Source organism: Aulostomus chinensis, chromosome 9 (assembly GCF_037954235.1).
Source record: "Aulostomus chinensis isolate RoL2024-O1b breed Wild chromosome 9, RoL_Achi_v1.0, whole genome shotgun sequence".
NCBI lineage: Eukaryota > Metazoa > Chordata > Actinopteri > Syngnathiformes > Aulostomidae > Aulostomus > Aulostomus chinensis.
The window spans coordinates 9,171,468-9,183,952 of NC_141328.1; the positions used below are offsets into that span (position 1 = coordinate 9,171,468).

Here is a 12,485-nt window from a genome sequence, read left to right on the forward strand (position 1 = left end):
TAAATTGCAACAGTTTACCGTACGGGTATGCCATGCATGGCTCAATATGCAGTTTTTCGGACTTGCAATTAATTCATTTCTAATAGCTGTGGGACGCATTTGCATGGCCAGCTCCAGCTCTCCGGCTCTGCAGACAACCCCTCCTCCCCCTCTTCGCACAGCTTGGACAAAACCCCGCTCCGCAGGTAAATATCCAATTGCTGTCAAGCACCTACCGTGTAATATGAGCCCAGTACGTGGCAGAGCAGCGGATTGTCTCACTTACGAGCTCAGCGCAGCCCCTGGCTCACGCACACTGAGACGAAGAAAGAGAACAAAAAAAGTTATGGCGAGCGGAGGAATTGAGAGACCGGAGTGTGAAGAAGAAAAAAAAATTCCCTGTAAATTTTAACGATGAAGGAGAGAAAATAGTGGACGAGAATAAAACTGAAAAAAGCATTAAAAAAGCATTGCTCAGCACTAGTCCCCTATACTAATAGGAACACTTCCAAAATGAGTCAGCACCTCAGCCGTCATCACCCAGAGGTATCTCTCTGTACTACTTTATATAAGCTAAATAATAGTTAAAGCTAATTATTTTCATAATTTAGTTTTCTGAAAAGCAAAATAAGGGGAGTCTTTTGGAGAGTCAAACTTCTTGTTTTTTATGCGAAACACAAACTGAAACCGTGATCCCCAAACCGAGGTACGAACCAAACTGTGGGCTAACTGAACCGTTGCACCCCTAGTACCCACACAGAGACAGGAAGGATTACACTGACTTTTGTGGACCATATTTTGAACTGTTGAGAACAATCTCAAAAAACAAAACCAAAAAATCCTCATCTGTCCAGCCTTCTCTCTCTCCCACCTTGCTGTCTGATCCATATCAGTTATAACCACATACAGTATGAGCTCAGTCAAATGCTTGGCTGCCTTTGCCTCACAAGGGTTTGCATATATGAGTGGAGAAGTGTTGTGTTTCCTGCATGTGAAGCATGAGTTGAATTTATGTTGTTTTTGAATTGGCTTTAGTTGCTGTAATCTCCAATGTCTTGGTCTTCATGGGTTACTGAATTGTATTGTCTATCTATATTTTTTTAACCATGACAGCCCATGTTGGGACAGACTGCTCTGCGTAGGTGTGCAGCTTCAATTATGCAACACCTTCTGTTTATATTGCAATGGTTCATCTCAAAACTGGTGAGATGGGGCCTGAAGCAGCACTCAACTGAGTTCCAAGACCAAACTCACAGATACCCATTAAACAGAACCACATCCCTGTTTTTAATGGCTGTCTACTCAAAAACCAAAAACCTTGCAGGCCAGGCTCTGAACCCTTAGAGCCCCAAGCTGATTTTGGGGTAATTTGCCATCCTTTGCTTTTGAGCTACTGTCTTAGTCATTATTAGGTCCATGTCTACATGCTATATCTTGTTTTGTTGTTGTTTTTCAGGACAGTCTGTGCTATCCAGATATGCCATCAGTTCACTTGGTACGACATACATATATTTTATAAAATCTTTTTTTAAAAAATTACATTTTTGTTGATTTCCTACATGTTTCTCATCATTGAAGGTTTGCAAAGTCTGCAGTGGCATCTTCATAGATGAGTAATGCCACTTCAGCTGCAGTTCATTTCTTTGGTGGTATTTTTTTTCCTGACTTTGTACACTGCTCTACCAAGCGTCTTTTCAGTGTGCAGCACCGACCTGTAGTGACCTGACCTGAACCGATCTGCACATGCATATTTACAGTAGCCTCCATCCACAGAATGCGTGCACCTGTGCTCTTTTGTTTACTTGGAGAAGGTTTGGAGAAACAAAACCTTCCAATCATTCAGAAAAGGACACAGTGTCATGCTTATACTGGACACCCTGTGGATGTAGTTTGTCACAGAAGAAAAACATGATAACCCAGGAGCCGGTAAGCTATGTTGTTCTTCTCTATAATGTGATTGAGTATGAGTGAAATACTGGAGTAAACTTATCATTTTTTAGGTCTTTTATCAGTCTTGTTGTAAAAAGATACATTTGATGCATATGCATGTGTCTTAAATCATCTTAAAGCTAAATCTCTGCCCTTTTGTGTGACTTCCGTGCCATATCTGTCTGATCAACGCACAGATTTTTGCTAAACATATGTATGATTAAATTCAAAAACTATTTTCTAACAAATCCTGGAATGCAATAACAAGCGATAGATACCACTGTAAAGGTGGAGCTGTGCAGTTTCAAGTGATGCCTGTGATCGAGCTGCAACGAACCATTCCAGAGACATCTGAATGCAAAGAATGTGTTTCGCAAGTCACGCATGGTGTGAATGGGTCCCCAAGGGTTAATGTTGTTGTTGTTGTCTTCATGATTGTTGCTTCCTTGGGAGTGTGCTGCAACGCAGTCCATTTCAGATCCAGATAAACTTGAAAGGAATTCTTAAAATACCAAGAAGTGGAGAACCTATTTCTCCTACATATGGTTGATAGTTATCATGTTATTCTAGATAACCTGAGGTGAAAAAACATGTTCTTTTACAAGATACATATCACATATCGGCTGCACAGTGGTGCAGTGGTTAGCACGGTAGCCTCACAGCAAGAAGGTTCCGGGTTCGAGTCCTGGCTTGGGCACTTGATCTTTCTGTGTGGAGTTCTCCCCGTGCCTGCGTGGGGTCTCTCCAGGTACTCCGGCCTCTTCTCACCGTCCAAAGACATGCAAATGGAGACTAGGCTGATTGATACTCTAAATTGACCGTAGGTGTGAATGGTTGTTTGTCTCTATGTGTTGGGCTTGTGACTGGTGACCTGTCCAGGGTGAACCCCGCCTCTTGCCCGTAGCCGCTGGGATAGGCTCCAGCCTTAACAGGAATAAGCGGAAGACAATGGATGATGGAAGATCCACATACCATACCACTGACTCATACACACCTGGCTCCATAACCATAACCTGAGTCAGCGCCTAGGTTTTATTACCTGAATGTGTCTGGTCAAGGAATTGTGACACTCAAAAGATTTATTTGCTCTTATGTAAAAAAACAAACCAAAACCCAACCCCTCCAGCCCTCACAGTGGCTTTTCCTCAGGAATGTTTGGATCAGCTGTTGCTGTTGCTTGTTCTGCACTGCTCAAATCCAGTAGAAGTTTCTGTCAGCCTACTTCACTTGAAAACCATAGAGGTATTTGTGGGCATATGCCCATGCAGGAGTTAAAACATTTTAGTTACTGACAAAGCTTTCAGTCGCAGTCCTACTGAGCTGTTTGCTGAGTTCTGGTCCTTCTTTTTTTTTTGGTGTTTGTTATTCTTCTCTAGTTATTTTTACTTATCCCTTGAACACTGCTCACAGAGAGAGAGAGCTACATGTTTTACAAACATTAAAAACAGGTTTGTCCTCCTGGTTGTGTTAGAGATATACAAACAAAGTGAATGCAAAACTGGAAAGTCTCAAAATGTAATAGCTGCCTTCTTTAGATTTCTACCGCAAAGTAGAGCCAAGAGTGTGTTTAACATGATAACATAATCTCCAAACTTTGAGTGACGAGACAGCGCTGTATACCATATCCTGATAACATCTATAATGTAGGACTGGCTATTTGCTCAAAAGTACTGTAGAATCACACCTTATTTGCGGACATGATGAAATTAAGTCTTACTGTTTCTATTCCAAAGAATTGCCCTTTAACTTCTTCTTCTTGTCATCTGAGTCTCCATCAGCATACACGTGTGGTGGGAAATAATCTCCCAGCTCCTCCCCTGGTGGCTGCACAGCCTGCAGCCTCTACAGAATAAAAGAAAGTAGAAATGTGATAGATATCTCACAATTTTAGTACATTTATGAAAAGAAAGTTCTGAGTAGGATGAATTTAATTTCCCTCATTACCTTAATAAGTGCTTAGTACAGAATTTCACGATCAATTACACTGTTTTCTCGATGGACATAATATTTACTGCTTCCCAGCCCAGTCAGGTTATTCAGGAGCAGATAGTTAGTAGTTAATAATGAAAATCACAGTTGTTATAATCTTGACAGCTCTCAGGGTAGGTTACCTTCCACGGTTTGAAAATTTCTATTACTTCCAATTCATTACTACAACTTTTGAAACACGGTAAAAATAAATGAACTTCAAAATGCCATGTGTCAGTATGTCTTCAAACCTAACCCTATGATATATTCAGTTGTAATGATAGTAGTACAAGAGATTGCAGTACTTTACTCTCTGTACAGAGTTTCCTCAATATAAGCGTTCACTGTGGGATGAAGAGCATTGTAAATGCTATCGTTGTACTCTGTTTGCTCAGTCAGTTGACAACTGGGAAAAATAAACACGTAAAGTTAGGCATTTCTCTTCCTACTATTATTTGTGTCCATTTGTTATCCTACAACTACACAACCTCTATATTATGAGGCTTGGTTGATATTCAAGTTTGTTCATTTCAAGGCCAAATAAGAATGTGACTCCATTTTGGCTTGGTTTTCTGAGTCTCACATGGAAAAAAAACACAACAATGTTTATTAAAAAAAATGACAAGATCAATCAGTATGTATTTCTTCTATTAAACAGCTGTTTTTAATGCAACTTTGCATGTACTTATGTGACATTTAACTTGTATCACAGGTGCTTTTCAACTAAACTTAAAAGTAAATCTCACGATAGACATGCCCACCAGAGCATTTAGAATTATATGAAATCATTTTTAATACAAAAATAAAATACGCACTGTGAGTACAAACACACAGTTGGTAGCTGGTGGACACTAACATTTAGCCAGATATTTCTTTCAGGAGAGAGAAACCTAGAATAGAGCTTCGGAAAAATTAAAGCAAGCAGCGTTGTTACGGGCCTTTGCCTCCTCACGCCCACTGGGGTGCAGTGGTCCAGCACAGCGGCCAAATTTGCTATTTAATGAAGTTCATGCTTTGTGCTGTTCACTTCCAAAATGACCTCCATTCAACACACACACACACACACACGAGTCTTCCACCCTACTCTGTCTCCCCTGGTCAGGTGGAGAAGAGGATTGTATAGAGGACAAATCTTAAATGAAAAGACTTTGGACAATTGTTATATTTGAATGAATATGAATTCAGAAAGTACTGTAAGAAAAAGCAGTAGTCAGAAATCCAGTGATACAGGTAGGAAAGTGTTCAGACTTGTAGTTGGAAAGTTAGAAGCCTTGGTTTGATACAACAGCTGCGCATTGACCCACCTGTCCATCATACTCTGAGTGACCTTGTTGAATATTCTCATCAAGAGGAGAGAGAGACTGGGGGAGGGCAGACAGAGACAGAGACATAGAGGGAGGGGTTGAGAGGAGAGACAAACCAGCAAAAACATACATGTACACTTAGAAGAGACCAACAGCTATAAGGTGACAGAGGGAGACGAACAACAATAACAAAGTGCTGTGGCACATGATTACGTCACCCAGCACAAGTGCAACTTGAGAACATAATTCATTAACAACGCAGACGACAGCAAGCAAACCAACAAACCACTGTGGCAAACTGCAGTAACTACAGTGCGTGATAGTGAAATAAGTTAATAAATCTAAAATGTGCACGTTAAGTCATGCACACAATAACTAAGCAGTAATGGCTAATATTTCCACAATGCTACAGAAACAAATGGAAAGACAGAATAGACCAAGTGGAGTGGGACAGACTCTAGACTAAAAAAAGACAACCATAATGCCAGGCAGCCTACACAACATAAACAATACAAGTTAATTTTTTCCTGAAACACAACATCCACTGAACAAAAATAAAAATGCTGCACTTGTTTTTGCTCCTGTTTTTCATGAGCTGAAGTCAGAGATCTCAAACATTTTTCATACAGACAAAAGGTACATTTCTGTCAAATGTTCACAAACCTGTCTAAATGTGTGTTCGTGACCACTTCTTCTTTCTTCTCCTTCTGCTCTCAGTTATTCAAACATCCCAGTTCAGGTGGAATGGGATTGATCAGGTTATTAACCCAACACTCAGCTGATATCTGACCTTTACAAATCTTTCTTTGACAAGTATGACAAATCCAAAGCTGACCTCGAGATGCAAGTAACGGACAGGGCACAACACACTCATCGGAACACCTATGCAGAAACGTGTCACTAACGCACATGTCAGCAACACCAGCTGTTGCAGAACTTCTACCATACAGGTCCCCAGCACAACCCAGCACCTGATTTTGAAACATCAACCTCCCTCCTGAGAGGTCACAAGAGGGTTTCCAGAACTCAGAACAACCACAAAAAAAAAATAAAAAATCTGAATCGAAGTTCCATTTTCATGTCTTTGTAAGTGTCATTTATTAGCTTCAACCACCTCTGGGGGGACAGTGACAGTTATCATGTGACCACACAACTGCTACAACATGTTTGAAATGATTAAATTGTAAATCTCTGTATATTATTTACTGTCCCACATGCAGAGCTGGAGGTGCAATAATGTTCATCAAGACGTCAGCATGGTTGTATAATGACATTTTTAAAATAAGAAAATATACTGATTTAAATGTTACCAGCGCACATGTAACTGAAATGAATGCTTAGCTTTAATACATAAATATTTATCAAATCAGAAAGTACAAATTTCTTAGTCGATTGTGTCTAAATCAGATGAACTTAAAGGTTTTTAGCAGCAAATATTCTTTATTTATCTTTCAAGTAATTTTCCAGGCATGAAAGTTGTTCCTTCCAATTCCATGACCAAGGTTGTGTCGATGGTACGATCCAGAATTTTGCCTTGCAGGGCTGAGAAAGACCTGGAGTGGGCAGCCCACCCTTTTCCTGCTAATGACTCTTAGTTAGATGAAGGAGGTCCAGTGGGGTCAATGTCTAGGATATGGGGGGGGGGGGGGGGGGGGGGTTTCATGCCCCTGCAGTAGGATCCTAAACTTCTTGACTTGGTCCTGCATGTTGCTGTGTTGCTCCTTCAACTCCTTGTGCTGCCGCTCTAACTCATCGTACTGGGAGCGCAACTGCCTGCACTGGATCTTTGTCTCATCATATTTCTGGAACAGCTCGCCGATTATTTGGTCCTGATGAACTGAGTAGAGTCTGGACGGAAGAAAAAATGGAGGTTTTCAGTTTGCTTGACAGAAAGCTTTCATGCGTGATTCAGATGTCCCTGGTTTGCTTATACAGATGTTAAGAATGTCATAAAGTATCTAACTGGAGGAGGTCACAGAGTCTCACTGGGATGAGGTTTTTTTGTAGTCCAACAGAAAGTGATCATGTCAGGAATGACAACAGCCCACCTCATCTAGATCATCTTCACTAATGAACCAGTTTGATGATGCTGGAGACCTGAATGCAATGGTTACCAGTGCTAAGCTAATGTTAGCCCATGAAGGAACTACACCACGGTCACGAGTTCAAGGTCACCACTAAGCTTCAAGGCTTCTCGTGTTTCCCCCTGATGACTGTTAATGACCTCCACAACCTCTGTAGGCTCCTTCAGACTCTTGTTAGCAACCCGCATTTTTAAGACTCTCCATCACTCCAACTTCCATCAGTCTGGTATTTACTGGTGGATCTGATACAAGAACTGAACCTTCTAATCTCTCCAGCTGCTGGACACCACACACCTGATTTCAGATCCCTCCTGGAGGGAGACCAGGAAACCAGACATTCCACTAGGAGAACTTTGTTCTGAGTTTCAAGATTCATTCCTGTGCTGCTCTATTTCATCAGTAAGTAAGACATCTTACCAACTGGTATTGTGGCCCTCCAGCTTCTCTACAGTGTCCTGCAGTGACAGGATTTCCTGCCGCAGCTTCTCTTTTTCTTCTGTCCGAGCTTTCCTCTACACAACACACAAATTGTGATCAGCTTCTTTAAAGATCTTTCCAATTTAACTGATACTTCACCCAAAAAGTGTATTTTTCCCTTTCATATACTCACTAATAGGAGTCTTGAATTCACAGACAAATTCTTTCCCTCCTGCATTACTTCTTTGACACTCCAGAGTGCAGAAAGAACCAAGCATGTATATTTAGCATGAAGCTCATGGAGACTGACAAACTTACTTGGATGAAGTATCACTTATAGAAGAAATGATGAGTTCAATTCATGTGCTACTGGTGAATTTTGTCCTAAACTAATAGTGAATGTTGTCTTTCATTTCCACGTTGTTCATACTGATGTACCTTTGTTTGGACCTCAGCTGACTTCACCAGTTTGTCTTTAAGCTTGGAATATTTCTGCTGCCAAATGTCATTTTTTGCCTGTGGCCTGGAGAAGAGAGGGAGAAAGAGATGAATGTGTTCAGGATAAACTTACGTCCAGTTGACCAGATTTCACTTCGCTTCGATCTACGATGACCTGGATGAATGAGAACCTACACAGACATCAGATGAATGTGTTGTTCAGGCAATGTTAACAGTTAACTGAGGAACCTGAGTTGAGGTGACCACTACCTCTCTGCCTCCTGTTGGAACTTCTTCCTTTCAGCTTGGGCTGTCACCAGCTCCTCCTGCTTCCTCTCCATCACTTTTCTCACACTGCTTATGCTGGACAGCAAATCCTCTTCTGAGTGTGACACTTCTGTCCTCTGCGTCCGTTACCTCTCCAGCAGTAATGTGTGCTGCTCTGTTTTTTTTTCTGAGATACATGAAACAGTTCCACTGATGAGATCTGACCTCCAAGAATAACTTTTACCTCCACTAAGGAGCTCAGGTGTATTAGCTGCCTGTCTGTGGCTGTCAGCAAACCGGCGACAACTTTGGGGAGCTGATCAGTTAAGTGTTTGTTTGGGAGTGGGGCGGAACTAAGATGCTCCATTTGTTTCAGCAAATAAAAAGTACACCTATATTTATTATTAAAGGTTTAGCTAAAATGCTAAGCTGCTGTAACGTTAACCTGTAACACAACCACCCTTACGACCTGCAGCTCCAGTTGGGTGGCTGGAAGAAGCTCCTCCAATTGTACCCGACTGTCATGGTGGGCCTCCTCCTGCTGCGCCATCAGCTCTTCCATCACCTAACAGAAAACAGGGCATTCAAATTTTCACACCTTTAAAAGGAAAACACCCACATTTAGGGGAGGTCTGTTAATTAATGTCTGTCCTTCCCAGAGCCAGACTAAAGGACACAGACCCATCTCTTAGGAGGTAGTTGGCTTCGCTCAATGAATGGTACTCATTCCCTCTTCTCCTCCTCATGGGAAATCTTCATCCTTTCAATCTGGACAGCCACAAGAGGAAGAAGAGCAAGACACTGCATTAATGACCAGTTCAGCCAGTGCAAGATATGAGCTGCAAGTATGTGTTTGTGTGTGTGTTTGGTAGGCCTTGTACACATTCAGAGCCTCTGGTTAATGGAGGAAGGCTGTCTGAGAGCAGTGTACAGTACCTGGGAGCGCAGGGACGCTGATGCTTCCTGAGCAGCGTGCAGCTCTCTGCTGAGCTGGCCAATCTGATCACAGTTGATACAGACTTCTTTCTGACTCACCACCAACTGGAGAATCACAGACTGAAGCTCCTCCTGACGAGCCAACAGCAACAACAAGAACAAAAATACCCTCATTAACACTTAGCCTTCGGTCAGCAGCATCAACTTGCAATAAGGTTAGGGGTCATGGGTGTCTCATCTTCAGTGAGCCCACGACGGAGTGAGACTCAATGAGCTGTTTCACACGCTGCTCTCCCCTGTGGATTGAGGCTTGGCTCTCGGCCCTTGCTGCCTGGATCTCATCTTTCACAACCTTCACCTGTACCTGGAGCAGGTCTCCCTCCCGATGCCAATTCTCCACACAGGCTCTTCCACACACTGGGTTCAACCTCTCAAAATGGTTGACCATGTGCTCCTTCTCCTTCTTCATGAGGTAGATCTGACAACAAGGAGGATGAAAGATGTCAAATCACCCTTTTTTATGTCTACAGGTGGTAATGACCGGATGTCACACTCTTTTTCAAGTCAACCCTGAAACTTGATTCTATGTTTCAGTTCATTCAGGCACACATGTTCTCACCTTCTGCTCATAAAATCGCTTGGCCATCCATAACTTTAATCTCATGGTCAAACTTATTCTTGCGGTTTTTGCATTCCTGCTGCAGTTGGAAGAATTCTGCCTTGTGCTTCATCATGGCCTACAAAGAAGAAGTTCACACAAACTAGAGGTAGGAGGAGGAGGAAGAGGAAGATGAACATGTTGTATTCCAACCTCTTGAAGTTTGTTTGCTTGATCTTGGCCGTTTCCTCCACCTCCTTCTCTATGCTTAGCTTGGCCACCACCAGCTGTGCATGAGTCATAATCTGACCAACACACACACACACACACACAAACACGCACACAGTAAATGGTGTTATCCTGATGATGCAGCCTGGTTTGACATTTGACAATACAACAGGAAACTGGAGTCTCACTTAAAAAGGCTTGTATGTGTGAAATAGTGCCTGGAACATGTCCGTCAGTAGTTGAGATTTATAACACAAAGATGATGGGCAGTATTTTGGATGGCCTTCAACTCAACTCTGGCAGTTTTTTCTGGGATCGCGCTGTTTGATGTTCAGTGCTTCTGTTGCTGAAGCTCCAGCTCAAAACAGAAGCCTCAAGGTCCTGGGGGCCTCAAGGGGCTGTAATCCTTTTACATGCTGGACTTGATTACTTATCCTCACTGACTGGAAAACTATCTCAGTAAACTCAAATTGAATTTTAAGAACTGAAATTGAGAATGTTTAAGTATACGTAGAACTGAATGTTCACGTAGGATAAAATTATGGGTGCAACGCTTCAGTTAGCCCACGGTTCGGTTCGTACCTCGGTTTTGGGATCACGGTTTCGGAACAAGAAGTTTGACTTTCCAAAAGACTCTCTTTATTTTTCTTTTAAGAAAATAACTTATGACAATAATTAGCCACAACTATGATTTAGCTTATATAAAGTAGTAGAGAGCAATACCTCTGGGTTATAATGGCTGAGGTGCTGACTCATGTTGGAAGTGTTCAGTGTCGAGGACTAGCGCTGAATAATGCTTGTATAGTTTGATTTTTGTCAACTATTTTCTCTCCCTCTTTGTTAAAATTTACAGGGAAACCAAAATGTCCCCACACCATAGATTTGAATGAAGCCGGTACTTCTTAACACTCCGGTCTCTCCTTCCTTCGCTCGCTATAACTTTATGTGCTTGAAAGGGATTGGATATTTACTTGCAGGCGGGGTTTTGTCCAAGCTGTGCAGCAGGGGGAGGAGGGGTTGTTTGTTCAGTTTCAAGCCGTAAACTGTTGCACCCCTCATGGCTTGTCACTTGCAAATATTTCGTCCCAATTTGTTTCAATAGCACTAAGCTTCAGAGAATTAGTGCAGCAGCAGCAAAATGCTACTGTTTGCTTGAGTTTGGTTCTGGTCCTGTTCTGTGGATATGTTTGCAGTTTTTTGTTTATTGGTGCAATTGAAAAGCTTGATCAAAATATTAAACAAAAGTAAGAATGGTTTTGTAACAGATTAAATGCGCAAAATTAGGCAATTATAAGACCTCTTAAAAGCACTGAATGCAAAATATTTTTTATGTCGGGCAACAAAAGAGCCTAAATTAAAAGCCGTCGGAAGAGACGGCTCTTCTTTGGGAGCTGAGCCAAAAGAGCCAGCTCTCTGAAAAGAGCCGAACTTCCCACCACGGTTTGGATAAAGCAAAAAAGCCCACTTAAAATAGCAAGCTGTTGAGTCTACATATCTGCTCTGTGAAAGAATTCTGGAGCGCTGAAAAAATCCTGGGGGGAAATTGAAACAGTGTTGTCTGGCTCTGCATAAAGAAGCAATGTGTTACAACAGAGTGGGTAGTTTTACTGCAATATTGCAGAATAACTGTATAAAAGTGGTAACTGAAGGTTTTCAGGAGTGCCTGCTACATTTAAAAAGACCTCAGTCTCATCAGCAAATGTGAGCCCAAGAGGTATGATTTCTAAACTACATTGTAACTGAAAAAAAACCCTCCAAATACTACATTTCATTTCCATCACGAGATGTATTTCACACTGAAGATTTTAGTTGCATTGAACAGCACCCTTTTCACTTAGAATGCAGTTTAGAACCTTAGTTTGTGCTTCAGCAAGGAACATCGTCAGGCATCATCTATTTTCTTTTTTCTGCCTATTTTTGTTTTCCCAAATGCAGAGAAGGAGCCTTCACAAAAAAACTGAATATCAAAAGTGGGTTATCAAACATACATTGGCGACTGATTGGGGGGCTCTCTGGAGGGCTAAGGTTTTAAGTGACTGATAAAACCTCTTGGTCTTCCCTAATGAGCCCCCCTATGAACAACAGTAATCGTCTGTGGGAATAAATTAGATTTGCAGTTCGTGAAACCAAACAAATGGCACAGAGTTTGCACTTCATTTCTCTACAACTGGATCATTTACAGTATGCATGCAATAAGGAAACATACGCAAATGTGTTAAGACCAAGAAGGAGGTAAGAGAATGACATTACACTGATTCATACAGATTAGATTACAGATATTAAAGATTGTTTTGTGTTTGAAGGTCAAAGTCTCCATGACCTCACAAAGTCAGTAAT

At 41.7% G+C, this 12,485-nt stretch overlaps 1 protein-coding gene and 1 long non-coding RNA gene across 5 annotated transcripts in view; one reads left to right on the forward strand and one right to left on the reverse strand.

The window, feature by feature from the left end:
• Positions 1–12,485, forward strand: part of LOC147255706 (uncharacterized) — an 18,861-nt gene continuing 6,376 nt past the window's right edge. Inside the window, exon 1 of the long non-coding RNA XR_015117866.1 lies at positions 1–185. This is a non-coding gene — a long non-coding RNA (uncharacterized LOC147255706). The remainder of the gene's footprint in view (positions 186–12,485) is intronic.
• On the reverse strand, positions 6,396–10,220 carry LOC147255707 (uncharacterized). 4 transcript variants are annotated; one of them, XM_086212618.1, is made up of 9 exons: positions 10,134–10,220; positions 9,942–10,059; positions 9,681–9,800; positions 9,323–9,454; positions 9,068–9,154; positions 8,832–8,951; positions 8,120–8,573; positions 7,682–7,776; positions 6,396–7,028 (listed from the first exon to the last, which is right to left on the reverse strand). In XM_086212618.1, the coding sequence occupies exons 2-5, from the start codon at positions 9,984–9,986 to the stop codon at positions 9,110–9,112; spliced, it is 342 nt and encodes a 113-aa protein (XP_086068744.1). In that variant the 5' UTR covers positions 9,987–10,059; positions 10,134–10,220; the 3' UTR covers positions 6,396–7,028; positions 7,682–7,776; positions 8,120–8,573; positions 8,832–8,951; positions 9,068–9,109. The 4 variants fall into 4 exon arrangements, with proteins under 4 accessions (XP_086068744.1, XP_086068746.1, XP_086068743.1 ...); XM_086212620.1 differs by having other exon boundaries at positions 8,120–8,951; positions 9,687–9,800; XM_086212617.1 differs by having other exon boundaries at positions 8,120–8,951.